Source organism: Pogoniulus pusillus, chromosome 29, assembly GCF_015220805.1.
Source record: "Pogoniulus pusillus isolate bPogPus1 chromosome 29, bPogPus1.pri, whole genome shotgun sequence".
Taxonomy (NCBI): Eukaryota; Metazoa; Chordata; class Aves; order Piciformes; family Lybiidae; genus Pogoniulus; species Pogoniulus pusillus.
The window spans coordinates 15,568,731-15,586,575 of NC_087292.1; the positions used below are offsets into that span (position 1 = coordinate 15,568,731).

The 17,845-nt window shown below is 55.3% G+C and overlaps 1 protein-coding gene across 1 annotated transcript; it reads right to left on the minus strand.

The window, feature by feature from the left end:
- Window positions 1-1,851: 1,851 nt before the first annotated feature.
- On the minus strand, window positions 1,852-16,893 carry SRMS (src-related kinase lacking C-terminal regulatory tyrosine and N-terminal myristylation sites). The gene is made up of 8 exons (XM_064167531.1): window positions 16,538-16,893; window positions 11,667-11,788; window positions 9,945-10,111; window positions 7,324-7,462; window positions 5,897-6,055; window positions 4,753-4,934; window positions 3,700-3,856; window positions 1,852-2,510 (listed from the first exon to the last, which is right to left on the minus strand). The coding sequence occupies exons 1-8, from the start codon at window positions 16,891-16,893 to the stop codon at window positions 2,317-2,319; spliced, it is 1,476 nt and encodes a 491-aa protein (XP_064023601.1). The 3' UTR covers window positions 1,852-2,316.
- Between the last annotated feature and the right edge of the window lie 952 nt (window positions 16,894-17,845).

The window sequence follows — 17,845 nt, forward strand, 5'->3', positions numbered from 1 at the left end:
AGCAGTGCTGGCAGCACTGGAAGAGCTCTGCTGTGAGGTCAGGCTGAGAGAGTTTGGCTTGGTCAGCCTGGAGAAGGCTGCAGGGAGACCTTCTGGTGGCCTTGCAGTGCTCAAAGGGGTGACCAGAAAGCTGGGGCCAGACCTTTGAGCAGAGCCTGTTGTGCCAAGTCAAAGGGTGAGGGTCTGAACTACAAGAGGGAGACTCAGATCAGAGAGAAGGAAGAGCTATGGGTTTATGCTGCATGTGGTGAGACCCTGGCCCAGGCTGCCCACACAGGAGAGAGGTAGGTGCCCCATTCCTGGCACCATTGCAGGTCAGGTTGGCTGTGGCTCTATTTGCAGATGTCTCTGCTGACTGCAGGGGGGGGTGGACTGGATAACCTTGAATGATCCCTTCCCAGCCAAACCGGTCTGGAATTCTATGATGCTTTCCCAGGTCACAGCAGGACTCAGCAACCACTTCACCTTTGTTCAAACTTGGGAGCCAGCACAGGCAGCTCAGAACTCAGCACACACCCACTCCACCTTCCCACTTCCCCTTTCCAGGCCCCTCCTGCACGCAGACTTGCTCAATCTCATCTAGCCCCAGGCTGTGCCAGGCTGCCTTTCACCCACAGCATGCCATGCCATGCCATGCCATGCCACCCGTGCCCCAGGCATGACACTGCCCAAGCAGCCGCGGTCAGGTTGACCCCAGAAAGGTTCTGGCACAACTCCCAGTGCTGCTTTTCAGTGAGTCCTTCCCCCACTGCCAAGGACAGCCCAGCCTCCAGGAGTCAGCATGGGCAGGGGGGTAAAAGCTACTTGGCTGGAGCAAATGGGGACAAGAAGCTGCAGGTCCTTCTGTACTGGGCTAAACCTGCAAGCAGTGAGGAGCTGGAGGTGGTGGGAGCATCTTTTGGCTTTGCACTGGGAGTGTGATGAAGAGCAGAGGAGGATGAAGCAGGGTTTTACTGAGTGAACCTGAACAGGGCAAGGAACCAGAGAGCAGCTGACAGAGGGTTGGCCGAGGAACACCAAGGTTTAATCCATGCCTGGACAAACAGAGACCAGAGAGAGGAAGATGCTGTGCCTCTGTTTGCAAGAGCCAGACTGGTTGCAAACCACTGACAGCTGGGCAGGGAGGGGAGCACCATGGAGGGATCTGAGTGCCCAGGAAGGGGGAGAAGGGAAAGAGGAAAGGAGAAAGGAGAAAGGAAATGGGAAAGGGAAGGGAAGGGAAGGGAAGGAAATGGGAAAGGGAAGGGAAGGGAAGGGAAGGGAAGGGAAGGGAAGGGAAGGGAAGGGAAGGGAAGGGAAGGGAAGGGAAGGGAAGGGAAGGGAAGGGAAGGGAAGGGAAGGGAAGGGAAGGGAAGGGAAGGGAAGGGAAGGGAAGGGAAGGGAAGGGAAGGGAAGGGAAGGGAAGGGAAGGGAAGGGAAGGGAAGGGAAGGGAAGGGAAGGGAAGGGAAGGGAAGGGAAGGGAAGGGAAGGGAAAGGAAGGGAAGGGAAGGGAAGGGAAGGGGGAAAGGGGAAAGGGAAAGGGGAAGGGGAAGGGGAAGGGGAAGGGGAAGGGGGAAGGGGGAAGGGAAAGGAAAGGAGGAAAGGAAAGGGGAAGGGAAGGGGAAAGGGAAGGGGGAAGAGGAAAGGGAAGGTAAGGGAAGGGGAAAGGAATGGGAAGGGGACAGAAGTCGGGAAAGGGAAGGGGGAAGGGGAAAGGGAAGGTAAGGGAAGGGGAAAGGGAAGGTAAGGGAAGGGGAAAGGAATGGGAAGGGGGAAGGGAAGGGGAAAGGAATGGGAAGGGGACAGAAGTCGGGAAAGGGAAGGGGGAAGGGGAAAGGGAAGGGGAAAGGGGAAAGGGAAGGTAAGGGAAGGGGAAAGGAATGGGAGGGGGAAAGGAAAGGGAAGAGGGAAGGGGAAAGGGAAGAGGGAAGGGAGGGCTGGCTGCACACATGTTTATTGACCAACACACGGAACACACACTGCAAGACAAACCAAGCAGAGCCACAGCTGAACACAGCCTGCAAACGTTGACGGTGGCCTGGGGAGCAGCAGGCACCTCCCACCCCACTGGCTGACTGAAGAAGTAAACTCTGGGTGATGCCTTCACTACCCAGACTGCTACCCAGCCAGGTGCTGGCAGTGAGCTCTCCACAGCTCATTGCCTTTTCCCTTGGCCATCTCCTTGAGTCCTGACCATCAGGGGACCGTGAGCTGGTTTGGAGAGGGGGATGTGCTGTCCTTGGAGCCCTGTCAGAGGGCAAACCAGAAGGAAGGAGTTTCTCGGCAAGAGCTGGCCGGGGGGGGCTTGTGCAGGAAGGCTGGTGGGAAAGGGTCCGTCAGGAGAGGGAGCTGAGCAGCCGTCTGTAGATGAAGCCCAGCTTCTCCCGCAGGGCCAGGAAGGTAGGACGCTCCTCCGTGTTGCTGCTCCAGCACTCCAGCATGATGCTGTAGATCTCAGGAGGGCAGGAGCTGGGCCGGGGCAGGCGATAGCCCCTGGTGATCTGCCTTACTGTTTCTTGGTTTGTCATTCCTGCAAGGATGGAGAAGATGCCTCTGAATCTGACATCCCCAAAGGAAGCCTTGAAGGTGCACCTCCAGTGGACCAGGAGGTCAACTGCTGCTGCTAAATGGTGTTTCTGTGCCAGGAGACTGGTAGAGAGGAGGTTGTGGGAGATCAATCAGCCCATACCACTTATCTGCCTCCAGCTCCTGCACCAAGCACTGAAAATAGAATCATGGAGTCATAGAATGGTTTAGGTTGGGAAGGACCTCAAGGATCAGCCAGTTGCAACCCCCTGCCATAGGCAGGGACACCTCCTACTAGAACAGGTTGCTCAAGGACTCATCCAACCTGGTCCTGAACACCTGCAGGGCAGTTGTGGAGCACAGAAGCACAGAATGTGTCAGAGATCAGAGATCACATTCTGTGCTTCTGTGCTCCACAACCTCCCTGGGCAACCTGTGCCAGTGTCTCACCACTCTCAACCTGTGCCAGTGTCTCACCACCCTCAACCTGTGCCAGTGTCTCACCACACTCTCTGTAAAGAACTTCTTCCTAACATCCAGTTTCAGTCTCCCCTCTGCCACTTCAAACCCATTCCTCCTCATCCTGTCATTCCAAGCCCTTGTCAATAGTCCCTCCCCAGCCCTCCTGTAGCCCACTTTAGATCCTGAAAGGCCACTCCAAGATCTCCTCAAAGTCTTCTCTTCTCCAGGTTGCAGAGCCCCAACTCTTGTAGCCTCCCCTTATAGCAGAGCTGCTGCAGCCCTCTGAGTATCTTCATAGCCTCCTCTGGACTGGCCCCAACAGTTTGATGTCCTCCTTGTGTAGGAGGCTCCAGAACTGTATTCTAGGTGGGGTCTCATGAGACCAAAGGGGGAGAATCACATCCTTTGCCCTACTGAACATGCTCCTCTTAAAATCATAGAATCATAGAATCAAGCAGGTTGGAAGAGACCTCCAAGCTCAGCCAGCCCAACCTAGCACCCAGCCCTGGCCAATCAACCAGACCATGGCACTAAGTGCCCCATCCAGGCTTTGCTTGAACACCTCCAGGTGATGCAAAGTGGGTAATAACCTGCTCATGCCCTTGGAGCTGCTTCCACATTCGCTGTGGAATGGGTAACATGGCAATTCATGACACCTGGCCTTTTGGGAAGCCTGGGCAAGCTGCCTGGGATGTGAATGGAGAGGCATTAGAGGGAGCTGGCAGCCCTACCTTCATAGGGGATCTGACCATAGGTGAAGACTTCATAGAGCAGGATCCCGTAGGACCAGACGTCAGACTTGAGGGAGTAGGTGCGGTAGTTGGCTGCCTCCGGGGCTGTCCACTTCACTGGGATCTTAGTGCTGCTGCTGGTGGAATAAATGTCATCCTGAAAGGCAGTGGGAGATGGTGAGAGCCCAGCTTGACTACTGTGTTCACTTCTGGGCTCCCCAGTTGAAGAGGGACAGGGACCTGCTGGAGAGTGCAAGGGAGAGCTATGAGGATGCTGAGGGGACTGGAGCACTGCCTGGTGAGGAGAGGCTGAGGGCCCTGGGGCTGCTTAGTCTGGAGAAGAGAAGACTGAGAGGGGATCTAATAAATATTTCTCAGTGTCTGAGGGCTGGGGGTCAAGGGGGGGGGACAGGCTCTGCCCATTGCTGCCTGGGATAGGACAAGGAGCAATGGATGGAAGCTGCAGCACAGGAGGTTCCAGCTCAACACAAGGGGGAACTTCTTGCCTGTAAGGGTCCCAGAGCACTGGCACAGGCTGCCCAGAGAGGCTGTGGAGTCTCCTTCTGTAGAGCCTTCCAAGGCCTGTCTGGATGTGTTGCTGTGTGCCCTGAGCTGGACTGTATGGTCCTGCTGTGGCAGAGGGGTTGGACTCAGTGATCTCTTTGTGTCACTTCCAACACCTGATGTGCAAAGCACAGCTCATGCTTTGGGGGCTTTGCTGGGGATGGGAAGGACCAGAGCACCTCACTGACTGACCTTGAGGAGCTCTGCTGGGGCTGGGAGGGAATGACTGCAGGATGGGGCAAGTTGGTGAGCTGGGGTGGTGGGAAGGACCAGAGCACCTCACTGACTGACCTTGAGGAGCTCTGCTGGAGCTGGGAGGGAATGACTGCAGGATGGGGCAAGTTGGTGAGCTGGGGTGGTGGGAAGGACCAGAGCACCTCACTGACTGACCTTGAGGAGCTCTGCTGGAGCTGGGAGGGAATGGCTGCAGGATGGGGCAAGCTGGTGAGCTGGGGTGGTGGGAAGGACCAGAGCACCTCACTGACTGACCTTGAGGAGCCGAGCAAGCCCAAAATCAGCGATTTTGCAGGTGAGTTCCTCTCCCACCAGGATGTTTCTGGCTGCCAGATCCCGGTGGACAATGTGCTTCTCCTCCAGGTACCTCATTCCATCTGCCACTTGACAGGCAATGTTGAGCAGGTGGGAGGTGCCCAGGGACTTCCCTTCAGGACCTGTTAACCCAGATGATCCAAGCATTGGAGGGGGTCTAGCAGCAACTATTTTGGGTGTTGTGGTTTGGATGGAGAGCCTGTGCCAGCAGTGTGGGACCAGGGTTAGGGTAAAACCTTAAACTGGAACCTATCCATCCTGGTTGGAGTGCCTGGGAAGTTCAGCACAGCCATGTGCTCCTCAGGAATAGGGCAGGGGGAGCTCTGAAGAGTCTCTGCCTCAGCAAAGGTGCAGATTTCCATGGCTCATTCAGAGCTGAAGGTGACCTTCTGCCATGCAAATCACCAGCTGAGCTTCTCAACCTGTCCTACCTGCAAGCTCCAGCTCCTCCAGCACCAAATGCCACTGGAGCCTCAAGCAAAAATTAGGTCAGTGTCGGGGGGGGGGGATTGTACTAGGCAGAAAAACAGGTCTTGGTGGGAGTGGTTTGGCTTGGCTTGTTTCTCCTCAAGACTGATTACTGGGTCAGGAGAAGAAAGGCCAAGACAAATAAACTGCCAGGCAGGTGATGAGTGGCCTGTGGCCTGTTACAAGCTCTGCACATGACCAAACCCACAGTGCCAACCCGGGGCAGTGTTGGGTCATTTCGTTCCCAGCAAAGGCAGAGTTGCCCAAACATGGCAGTGGGGTTTCTGTGCACTGCCAAGAGCTGGAAGAACATGGATGAGTGAAGTAAGGGGGCTGAAGGTCCTCACCAGCACTCTTGGGGTCCCAGGGGCACAGACACCAAAAGGACTATACCCAAGGACTATGTCTTTGGGTTTTGGTGTCACCCAGGATGGTCTCTACCAAGCACCCATGGGTTGCTCTGCATGATCACTGATCTGAACAGGATCAAAACTAATCTTGTGCTCTCTTAGGGTTCCCTCTTGGGCTCATGGGGCCATTCTGGGGCACAAAAAGCATTCCTAGAGCAGCACTGCCCCAGGAGCCTGCACCCTGTGGGGCCAGCTCAGGTACTTACTGTTGAGGTAGCTGTGGAGGTTGCCTTTCCTCATGAGCTCAGTGATGATGTACACTGGCTCATCCAGAGAGCAGACAGCATGCAGCTGGATCAGCTTCTCATGCCTCAGGCACTTCAGATTCTGAATCTCCTTGGTGAAGTCTTCTGCCTTCATGTCAGCTGGGGGAGAAAGCCAAGGTGGCCTCTGTGAGCTACTGCCTCATGTGCACATCAGAACTCAGCACCTCCAGCTGAGGAAAGGATTTTCTTCCTTCCTCACAACCCACCCTTGAACTCAAATGTTCAGGTCTGCATAGCCTGTGCCACAGATCCAAACACTCAAGAGCTGTTTTCTGCAGGGCTCTGCATCCCATTTTCCAGATCCCATCAGGATTTGGTTTACCACAGATCCATTGTGCTTGTCACAAAGCCATTTGACCTGACTTGATGTGACTTGCCCCATGCCCATTTGCTTAGCCTGGATGTGACATCACAAATCCCACTGGCTGAAGCCATTTTATAGAGGCACAGCCCAATCTCAGATGGGTCCACAAGAAGTCCAGTGGCTGCTTACCAGCTCCTACCACATCTAGCTTGATAAGATAGACACACTGACCAGGAAACAAAAGGAGGCCAACCATGTGGTAGTGAACAAGAGACTCAGTTGGCCACTGTGTGTGCACACAACCCAGACAGCAACCCTGTGCTGGGCTGCAGCAAGAGAAGTGTGGGCAGCAGGGCAAGGGAGAGGATTTTGCCCCTTTGCTCTGCTCTCCTCAGACCCCACCTGGAGTCCTGTGTGCAGTTCTGGAGCCCCCAACACAAGCAAGACATGGAACTATTTGAGCCAGTCCAGAGGAGGTCATGAAAATGTCCAGAGGGCTGCAGCAGCTCTGCTCTGAGGACAGGCTGAGAGAGTTGGGGCTGTGCAGCCTGGAGAAGAGAAGGCTTCCAGGAGACCTTGGAATGGCCTTCCAGGATCTGAAGGGGGCTTCAGGAGGGCTGGAGAGGGACTATTGACAAGGTCTTGGAATGACAGGAGGAGGAGGAATGGGTTTGAACTGGCAGAGGGGAGATTGAAAGTGGATGTTAGGAAAGGATTGTTTGCAGTGAGGGTGGTGAGACACTAGCACAGGTTGAGGGTGGTGAGACACTGGCACAGGTTGAGGGTGGTGAGACACTGGCACAGGTTGCCCAGGGAGGTTGTGGAGCACAGAAGCACAGAATGTGATCAAAGATCACATTCTGTGCTTCTGTGCTCCACAACCCCACTGGAGGTGTTCAGGACCAGGTTGGATGAGTCCTTGAGCAACCTGTTCTAGTGGGAGGTGTCCCTGCCTATGGCCAGGGGATGGAACTGGCTGATCTCTGAGGTCCCCTCCAACATCAACCATTCTATGACTCTCTGATTCTACAATTCTGTGATTCTATGATTGCCCTCCACCTACCTTTTATGATCTTGATGGCCACTGGCACTGTGTTCCTCCACAGCCCTTCCCACACCTCTCCAAAGTAGCCCTCGCCCAGCTTCCTCCGCAGGGTGAACTCCCAGCGTGGGCGCTCCCAGCCGTCCCTCTCGGGGGGAGTCTGTGAAATGGGCATTGCAGACTTGGAACAGCTGGCCAGGAAGGACTGCCTCTTGGTGCCCACCAAGGCCTGGTGGCCACAAAGAAATGCAGGATGTGCTGCTCTGCCACCTGCATGGCTTCTCCCTCTGTTAAATATTCCTTGAGTGCACGAAGCATGCAGAGCATCCTCTACCCTGCCTCTGCTGGCACCCAGCATGCACAAGGGGGGAGGTTTTGCAGGTATGCAAACAGGCATTGAATACTTGGAAGGACTGGCTCTTGGTGCCCACCAAGGCCTGGTGGCCACAAAGAAATGCAGGATGTGCTGCTCTGCCACCTGCATGGCTTCTCCCTCTGCTAAACATTCCTTGAGGGCACAAAGCATGTGGAGCATCCTCTACCCTGCCTCTGCTGGCACCCAGCATGCACAAGGGGGGACATTCAATACTTGGAAGGAGCAGTTCTTGGTGCCCACCAAGGCCTGGTGGGCACAAATAAATGCAGAAGGTGCTGCTCTCCCACCTGCATGGCTTCTCCCTCTGTTAAACATTCCTTGAGGGCACAAAGCATGCATAGCATCCTCTACCCTGCCTCTGCCAGGACCCAACATGCACAAGGGAGGAGGTTTGGGGAGGCTACATGAAATATCAGGAATTCAGGTCACAATTCACTGCTCAGCAGACCTCAAAAGTGGCCTTTCCCCATTGCCACCAATACATGAAAGCAATTAAATGACTGTTGTTGCACATGAAGGCTGATTTGTGACTTCAGCTCACAAAGCATCTCTTTTCTCTCACACGGTTCAGTTTCACCCCGGGGCTTATTCACAGGTTTAATTGTTATTTCTGAGTCATCATCGGTGGCTGGAACCTAATCAGGAAATGAGCTGGCAATTAGGGATTAATGCTCTAATTGCATTGATGAGTGCCAGGCTAATTGGCATGAAAACTATGTGAAAGCAACCTGGTCTTGTTGTGCTCTAGGCAAACACGAGTTGGAAGTGCAGGTATTTCCAGACTGGGTGTCAAAGAGATTGGTAACAACATGGACATGGAGAGATCTTGACAGGCTGGAGAGATGCCAACCTTAGGAAGTTCAACAGGGCTAATGCAAGGTCCTGAACCTGGGTAGGAGAAATCCCAAGCACAAATACAGGCTGGGTGCTCAGTGGACTGAAAGCAGCCCTGCAGAGAAGGACTTGGGGGTACTGCTCGGTGAGGTGTTTGATAAGAGCCACCAATGGGCTCTTGGCAGCCCAGAAGCCACCCATGTCCTGGGCTGCATCAAAAGAAGTGTGGGCAGCAGGGCAAGGGAGGTTTTCCTCTCAATCTGCTCACACCTGGAGCATTGCATCCAGTTCTGGAGCCCTCAACACAAGAAGGACATGGATCTGTTGGAGAGGGTCCACACAAGGCCACAAAGATGATCAGAGGGTTGGAGCATCTCTCCTGTGAGAACAAGCTAAAGGAGTTTGGTCAGTTCAGCCTGGAGAAGTCTCCAGGGAGACCTTAGAGCAGCTTTCCAGTGCCTGAAGTGGGCCACAGGAGAGCTGGGGAAGGACTTTTTATAAGGGCCTGTGGTGATAGGACAAGGAGCAATAGTCTGAAACTAGAGCAGGGGAGACTTAGAAGAAATTCTGTGCTATGAGGGTGGTGAGACAGGTTGCCCAGATAGGTTATGGACAGCTCATCCTTGGAAGTGTTTAAGACCAGGCTGGATGAAGCTTGAGCAACCTGGTCCAGTGGGGAATGTCCCTGCCCATGGCAGAGGGGTTGGAACTGGATGATCTTTAAGATCCTTTCCAACCCAAACCATTCTATGATGCTTCTATGATTTCAGAACAGCCTTGTGCAATGTGGCTGGTCAAAACCAAACTCCAGTGTCATATCCTGGCCTTCACACTGCTGATAAAAGTTCATGCTGGCAGCTCAAATAATCATAGAATCAGGCAGGGTTGGAAGGGACTACAGGAATCATCCAGTTCCAACTCCTCTGCCATGGGCAGGGACACCTCACACTAGAGCAGGCTGCCCACAGCCTCATCCAGCCTGGCCCTAAACACCTCCAGGCATGAGGCTTCCACCACCTCCCTGGGCAACCCCTGCCAGGCTCTCACCAGCCTCATGCTGAAGAATTTCTTCCTAACATCCAGTCTGAATCTCCCCATTTCCAGCTTTGTTCCATTCCCCCCAGTCCTATCCCTACCTTACAGCCTAAAAAGTCCCTCCCCAGCTTTCTTTTATCCCCCTTAAGATACTGAAAGGTCACAATAAAGTCCCCTGGGAGCCTTCTCCTTTCCAGACTGCACAGCCCCAACTCCCTCAGTCTCTCATAGGAGAGGTGCTCCAGCCCTCTGCTCATCCTCATGGCCCTATCTTAACTTTAACAAGCTGAAATCCCAAAGGACAGACTAATTCCTTCTCTTTCCCCCCAGTTCCCTTTTTCCCCCCTGGCCAGCCATGGCTGGGAGCTTGGCTGAGCCACGCTGTCCACGTACGCACCGCGGGGCTGCAGGGCTGCAGCAAGGGGCTCTGGATGACCTTCCAGTGCTTGGTGTAGAAGGCAAGGAGCTCCTCCATGTCGGGGAAAGGATGGCCCTTCTGGATGTAGAGGCTGCCCCCAGGGCTCTTGCAGATTCGGAAGTGGCTGACCTTGGCGTGGTTGCGCACTGCGGGGAAGCCCGTTGCAGAGAGAGCTCAGCTCGTGCCACCACCAGCTCCTGCAGGACTCTCATGCTCTCTCCCTTCCAGGCAGCCACTCTGGTAAGTCACCCTAAAGCAACCCAACTCAGCCCTGGGTGGGGCTTACATCCCAATGCCCATCGCTCCCTTTGCTCCCACCTCCTGACCATGGGCGAGCAGGGCTCAGCTGGACTGGAGAGCTGATGCCTGATGGGCAGGGGCAGGTCACAGAACCACAGAGCACAGAACTTCAGAGGTTGGAAGGTTCTCAAGTTGTGCCAGGGGAGGTCTAGGCTGGATGTTAGGAGGAAGTTGTTGGCAGAGAGAGTGATTGGCATTGGAATGGGCTGCCCAGGGAGGTGATGGAGTTGCTGTCCCTGGAGGTGTTGAAGCCAAGGCTGGCTGGGGCACTTAGTGCCATGGTCTGGTTGGTTGGGCAGGGCTGGGTGCTAGGTTGTGCTGGCTGAGCTTGGAGGTCTCTTTCAACCTGGTTGATTCTATGGTTCTGTGACCTCCAGAGATCATCAAGTCCAACCTCCCCCACAAATGCTTGTAGAGCAGTGGAGCTCACTGCTGCTGGAGGTGGAGAAACCAGCAGCAGATGGAGCTCCTGTGGGCACCTCACTGCCCAGAGGACTGATAGGTGAGATGTGAGGTTCCTCATGAATATCTCATGGCTGTTTTTGGATGGGTCAGAGCAGATCCTATTGGAGCTGCCTGGTTTGAATTCTTCTGAACTCTGATGTCTCTACATGGGAGCATCCCAGGCCCTGGTAACCTGGAGTGGCAGTGTATATTTAGACAGCCTTCAGAGGACAAGAGGAACAGATTGAGGGGGTTGAGGTTGTCCAGCCTGGAGAAGAGAGGGCTCTGGGGAGACCTTAGAGCAGCATTCCAATATCTGAAGGGGTCCTACAGGAAGGCTGGGGAGGGACTGTTTAGAAGGGCCTGTGGGGATAGGATGAGTGGCAATGGTTTGAAACTGGAGCAGAGGAGATTTAGGTTGGACATTAGGAGGACATTAGGGTAGTGAAGCTTGGGAACAGGTTGCCCAGAAGTGTGGTTAAGACTCTCCATCTTTGGAGACATTCAAACTGGATGGAGCCCTGTGCAACCTGATGTGTTTGGGGATCTCACTGTGGGGGGGGGGGAGGGCTGGACAAGATGACCTGTGAGAAAACCTTCCCACCCAAACCAGTCTGTGATCCTATGACACAAAAGCCACTGGAATGAGATCCTGGGAGTCAGTGGAGCAAAGCCATCATTAAGCTGCTGGGAATTGCTTCTGCCTTTCATACCTTGCACATGGAGCAACTCACTTTCCTTGGCTGCAGTAACTCAACCACCCAGACCTGCACCCATTACCTTTCCTAGCAGCCAAGCAATTCCCTCTCGCAAGATGCTGCCAAACGCTTCAAACAGATGTCCGCGTTTTAACCCTTCCCTCTCCCGTGCTGACCTAGCTAGGAGCTGCCCCTAAGGAACAGGTTGCTGCTTCCTTTCCCTCTGCTGATTTCCCCTGGGTGATTGCCACACAATTACCTGAGAGAGAGTACTCCCCCCTGCTGCTCTCGCTGTCCCGGACCAGGAAGGAGCCGTGCTGGTTGGGAGCCGAAAGCAGAAGCTGCTCGGCTTCGTTCCGGCTGATCCTGCTGAAGTACCAGCTGGAGAGGCAGAGCAGAGGTTAGTGAGGGGGGAGGAGGTGGGGAGGAGATGTGGCCAAAAGGGCCAATGGCATCCTGGGGTGTGTTAAGAAGAGTGTGTCCAGCAGATGGAGGGAGGTTCTCCTCTGCCTCTGCTCGGCCATGGGGAGACCTCTCTTCAGTAATGCCATCAGTTTTGGGCTCCCCAGTTGAAGAGGGAGAGAGATCATAGAATCATAGAATCAATCAGGTTGGAAGAGACCTCCAAGCTCATCCAGTCCAACCTAGCACCCAGCCCTAGCCAGTCAACCAGACCATGGCACTAAGTGCCTCATCCAGTCTTTTCTTGAACACCTCCAGTGATAGTGACTCCAACACCTCCCTGGGCAGCCCATTCCAATGCCAATCACTCTCTCTGTGAAGAACTTCCTCCTCTGATGGAGAGAGACCAAAGGAGAGCTATGAGGATGCTGAGGGGACTGGAGCACTGCCTGGTGAGGAGAGGCTGAGGGCCCTGGGGCTGCTTAGTCTGGAGAAGAGAGGACTAAGAGGGGATCTAATAAATGTTTCTCAGTATCTGAGGGCTGGGGGTCAGGAGGGGGGGACAGGCTCTGCTCACTGCTGCCTGGGATAGGACAAGCAGCAATGGATGGAGCTGCAGCACAGGAGGTTCCAGCTCAACACAAGGGGGAACTTCTTTCCTGGAAGGGTCCCAGAGCCCTGGCACAGGCTGCCCAGAGAGGCTGTGGAGTCTCCTTCTGTGGAGCCTTTCAAAGCCTGTCTGGATGTGTTGCTGTGTGCCCTGAGCTGGACTGTATGGTCCTGCTGTGGCAGGGGGTTGGACTCAGTGATCTCTTTGTGTCACTTCCAACACCTGATGTGTAAAGCACAGCTCATGCTTTGGGGGCTTTGCTGGGGATGGGAAGGACCAGAGCACCTCACTGACTGACCTTGAGGAGCTCTGCTGGGGCTGGGAAGGGGGCTGGGAGGGAATAGGTCCAGAGCTGGGGCAGCTCCCACCTCTCTGGGCAGCCTGGGCCAGGTTCTCCCCATCCTCAGTGTCAAACACTTCTTTCTTCCCTCCAGCCTCAATCCCCCTCTTTGAGTTCAAACCACCCACCTTGTCCTTTCACAACAGCTCCTGCTCAAAAGTCTGTCCCCAGCTTTCTGATTGGTCACTTTATGCACTGAGAGGCCACCTGAAGGTCTCCCTGGATCATGAAGTGTGGCTTGCACCCATATGTCCTGCCACAAGGGTAACAGCTACAGGCACAGGCTGCCTTTGTACATCTTAGCCTGCAGCTCATGGACACAACCAGCACTCAGAGCCCATCAGCAAATCACATTGGTGAAAACACCTCTGGCACCTGCCCTTTGCAGTGATGCTTGAGGACCTCAGCAGCACCATGCCAGGAGGGAGGACCCAGGCAAACCCCTCTCTGTATCAGGAGCAGTGTGGCCAGTAGGACAAGGGAAGTTCTTCTTCCACTGTACTCAACACTGCTCAGGCCACACCTTGAGTACTGTGTCCAGTTCTGGGCTCCTCAAATCAAGAGAGATGTGGAAGGTGTCCAGAGGAGGGCAAGAAGGCTGGGGAGGGTCCTGGAGCACAGCCCTGTGAGGAGAGGCTGAGGGAGCTGGGGGGGTGCAGCCTGCAGCAGAGGAGGCTCAGGGCAGAGCTCATTGCTGCCTGCAGCTGCCTGCAGGGAGGCTGTAGCCAGGTGGGGTTGGGCTCTGCTGCCAGGCAGCCAGCAACAGAACAAGGAGACAGAGGCTCAAGCTGTGCCAGGGCAGGTCTAGGCTGGATGTTAGGAGGAAGTTGTTGGCAGAGAGAGTGATTGGCATTGGAATGGGCTGCCCAGGGAGGTGGTGGAGTTGCTGTGCCTGGAGGTGTTGAAGCCAAGCCTGGCTGGGGCACTTAGTGCCATGGTCTGGTTGGTTGGGCAGGGCTGGGTGCTAGGTTGTGCTGGCTGAGCTTGGAGCTCTCTTCCAACCTGCTTGATTCTATGATTCCTGTGGTAGCTCAGTGCCAAGATTCACCAGAGGCTCTCCAGTAGGAAAAGGCAGGCTGGCTGGCTGGCTGGCGGACGTGAGAAGCTGGAGGTGTCACCATTAGCTGGGATCACCAGCTTCTGAAGAAGCTGGGCAGCAAATTACACATGATGGGGTTTGAGCAGCTGAACAAATTAGTACCCAACCCCAACCTGCGGCTCCGTGGAGTCTGTGCCCTCTGCAAAGCTGCATGTGGCTGCTGCCAACCAAAGCAGCAGGGTGAGGGAGGTGATCCTGCCCCTCTGCTCTGGTCTGCTGAGATCCCACCAGCAGTGCTGCCTCCAGGTCTGGTGCCCTCCACACAAGAAGGACATAGAACTGTTGGCATGGGTCCAGAATCATAGAATCATAGACTCAACCAGGTTGAAAGAGACCTCCAAGCTCATCCAGTCCAACCTAGCACCCAGCCCTATCCAGTCAACTAGACCATGGCACTAAGTGCCTCATCCAGGCTTTGCTTGAAGACCTCATATACTTTGCTCTTTTAAAAACTAGAAATTGAAGGTGGTCAGAGGGATGGAATCTGTCAGTGGTTAGAGAGATGGAGCCTGTGTCAGAGGTCAGAGGGATGGAGCCCTATGGGGACAGGATGAAGGAGTTGGAGTTGTTCAGCCTGGAGAAGAGAAGGCTCCAAGTAGACCTTAGAGCAGCCTGCAAAGTGCCTGAAGGGGGTTACAGGAGAGCTGGAGAGGGACTTCTTACAAGGGCATGTAGCAACAGGACAAATGGCAATGGCTTTGAGCTAGAAGAGGGGAGATTCAGACTGGAGATTTGGAAGTAATTCTCTCCATTGAGGGTGGTGAGAGCCTGGCACAGGTTGAGGGTGGTGAGACACTGGCACAGGTTTTCCAGGGAGGTTGTGGAGCACAGAAGCACAGAATGGGATCAAAGATCACATTCTGTGCTTCTGTGCTCCACAACCTCCCTGGAGCTGTTCAGGACCAGGTTGGATGAGGCCTTGAACATCCTGGTCTAGTTGAAGATGTCCCTGCTCATGGGAACTAAATGGTCTTGAAGCTCCCTTCCAATCCAGTGATGGGTATGCTTCTACGAACCTCCTCCTGCATCTCTTGGCATCAACCCCCAACTGCATCCTCATTGTTGAGATGGGCATGGGTTACACACACACACACACACAAAGGAACCTCAAACATTTCATGTGGTGGGACTGAACCAGGACTAGATGGGACTAAATCAGCAAGCTTACCCCGTGGTCCTCACCACTGTGGCCCCAGCACAGTGCAGCCCAGACCAGATTTGCCTTTCTCCAAAGCACACACAGGAAAGTGAGGGAGGGTTCTCTCCCATCCCACCAGCTGCTGTCACTGCCCCTGCAAGTCAGAGCCCTTCCCAGGCCCACTCTGCTTCTTTCCTTTCCCCCAGCTGAAGGGGAGTGCCTGGGAATTCTGCAGGGTGGCTGCACCCATCCTGTGCCTGCACTTCCCATCACTGGGCATGACTCAGGGCCCAGGACAGAGGGCGCAGCAGTGTCTCGGGGCGCTTTGCCTGGCGTGTCAGGACCAGGCTGCCTTATGCAACAATGAGCTCGGGCTTTTCTCTGCTGAGACATGGCTGAGACATCATCCTGAGCTCATGTTGGGTGGCAGAGGCACTGACAAGGAGGGATTCCCAGCCCTGGATGAGCAGGAGCTGCATGGCGGCAGCAGCTGCATGGCTTGGCCCTGCAAATCTCTGGGCTTCCCAACAGGTTCCAATCCAAACTGCTTCTACCCATGCTCCTGGGCCCTGTAGAACTGGCAGGGTTCAGGAACAACTTCCCTGCTGCTTCCCCTTTAATGTGGGGCAAGAGGGAGAGGAGACAGAATAAGCAGAAGTTCCTTTATTCAGCACTGTGACTGCACCACTACACACCATCACCTCATGTCCCTGGCCAGTCACCTCCTCCTGTCTGAGGGTGGTAAGCCCAGAGAGAGACACCAGCATCTCTGCCCTTCAGAGCATCCCCCAGGAAGGGGAACTAACATCTCTGCCCTTCAGAGCATCCCCCAGGAAGGGGAACCTGCATCTCTGCCCTTCAGAGCATCCCCCAAGAAGGGGAACTAACATCTCTGCCCTTCAGAGCATCCCCCAGGAAGGGGAACTAACATCTCTGCCCTTCAGAGCATCCCCCAGGAAGGGGAACTAACATCTCTGCCCTTCAGAGCATCCCCCAGGAAGGGGAGCCTGCATCTCTGCCCTTCAGAGCATCCCCCAGGAAGGGGAACTAACATCTCTGCCCTTCAGAGCATCCCCCAGGAAGAGGAGCCAGCATCTCTGCCCTTCAGAGCATCCCCCAGGAAGAGGAGCCAGCATCTCTGCCCCCACAGAGCAATCCCTAGAATGGGGAACCAACATCTCTGCCCCCACAGAGCAACCCCTAGGAAGGGGAATCAACATCTCTCCTCTTTGATCCACCCTCCAAGCCTTGCTTGCTGTGCTGACTACCTCCACACCACTGCTGCGAGCTGCAGGAGCCTCGTGGCAGGGATTATCCAAGGAAGGGCAGATCCTTACTTGGTCCCACCACTGCTGACAGGAAAAGCAGGGGATAGAATCATAGAACCAGACTGTTTGGAAAGCTCTTTAAGGACACCAAATCCAACCATTCCCTGTCCTTACGCTCCTGCTCCTGCTCCCACCACCACGGGCTGCCTCCCTGGGCAGGCACAGGCTGCCCTGGCCCAGCCTCCACCCCCGGCGGAGCCCAGGGTTACTCACGGCCGGTGCGCAGAGGTGCCCTGGCTGAGGCTGGCCACGTAGGCGGCAGGGACGTAGCCCATGGCTGGCTCCCCCAGCAGCCGTCGGGCAAGGACGTAGTCTCCTTCCTCCCTGAGCACACGCAGCTTGTCCCCCGCGCTCACGCTCAGCTCCTCCTCGCTGCGGGCTGTGAACGCGTAGAGAGCGATGAAGAGGGAGGACTTGGGGATGAAGGAGACGGAGCTGGGCTCCGAGTGCAGCGAAACCGAATCGGAGCCCAGGTAGGCCAGGGAGCAGCTCTCCTGCACCGAGCGGGGCCGCAGCTTGTTCCAGAAGGATGTCAGGAAGGTCAAACGCTTGCGGACGAACTGCTCCATGCCTGCTGGCTGCGGCGGGCTAAGGCGGCGAGGCTCCGGGGGCGGGGGGCAGAGGCGAGCCCCGGCCCCTGGCACCGCTGCCGCGGCTCATGCTGCCGTCCCGCACACGTCTGGGCGCTCGCCGGCAGCTTCCCGGCCCACTTCCTAGCGCTGGAAAGTGAAACTGGTCGGTCTGGTGGGACCAGTCTGCAGGTGGGATGAGTCTGCCAGGCGGGAGGCAAGGGCTCAGCCCCGCGGGCACAGCTGGCAGCCCCACAGGCACAGCTGGAGCCGGGCTCCTCGCTCTCCGGGACGGGCAACGGCTTTGTGCCTCGCTAATTACTGCTGCCGAGGCTGCTCGCCTAAACACAGCTCTCCTGCAAGCAGCTCTCCTGACAAGTGGCTGACTCCAGCTAATAGCCCTGCCTGTGTGGGAGGCTGTTTGCTTTCCCACAGGACAATAATTGCGTCCACAAACGTGGGAGAGCCCAGGCAGAACGAAGGAAGTAACCTCGGAAGGGACCTGGCGTGGTTTGGGTATTTGCTGGGTGGATGTTTGCTGACAGAGGGGTTGGAAGTAGATGACCTGATCTAGGGTAGAGTGTCCCTGCCCATGGCAGGGGGGATTGGAGCTAGATGATCCCCGTGGTCCCTTCCAACCTTGACTGATTCTATGACCTTTAAGGTCCCTTCCAACCCACACCACTATCCACAGTTCCATTATTTTGTCTCGTGGGATTTGTAGCACAAGATCCTTTCTCCTTTTGATCTGCACTGACCTCCTCTATTACCCCACCAAAGCATTCATCCCTTCCCACTAATTCCCTAGATCTCTAGAAAATCCACTTCCCACCTCCACCAGGATCTGGTGCTTGCTCAGCCTCCAGCAGAGATGGGTCCCCAGCAACATCAAGAGATCCTTGCCTGATGCAGGGTATGGATCAGCCCCAGGTAGCATCTAGAGGTGAGCTCT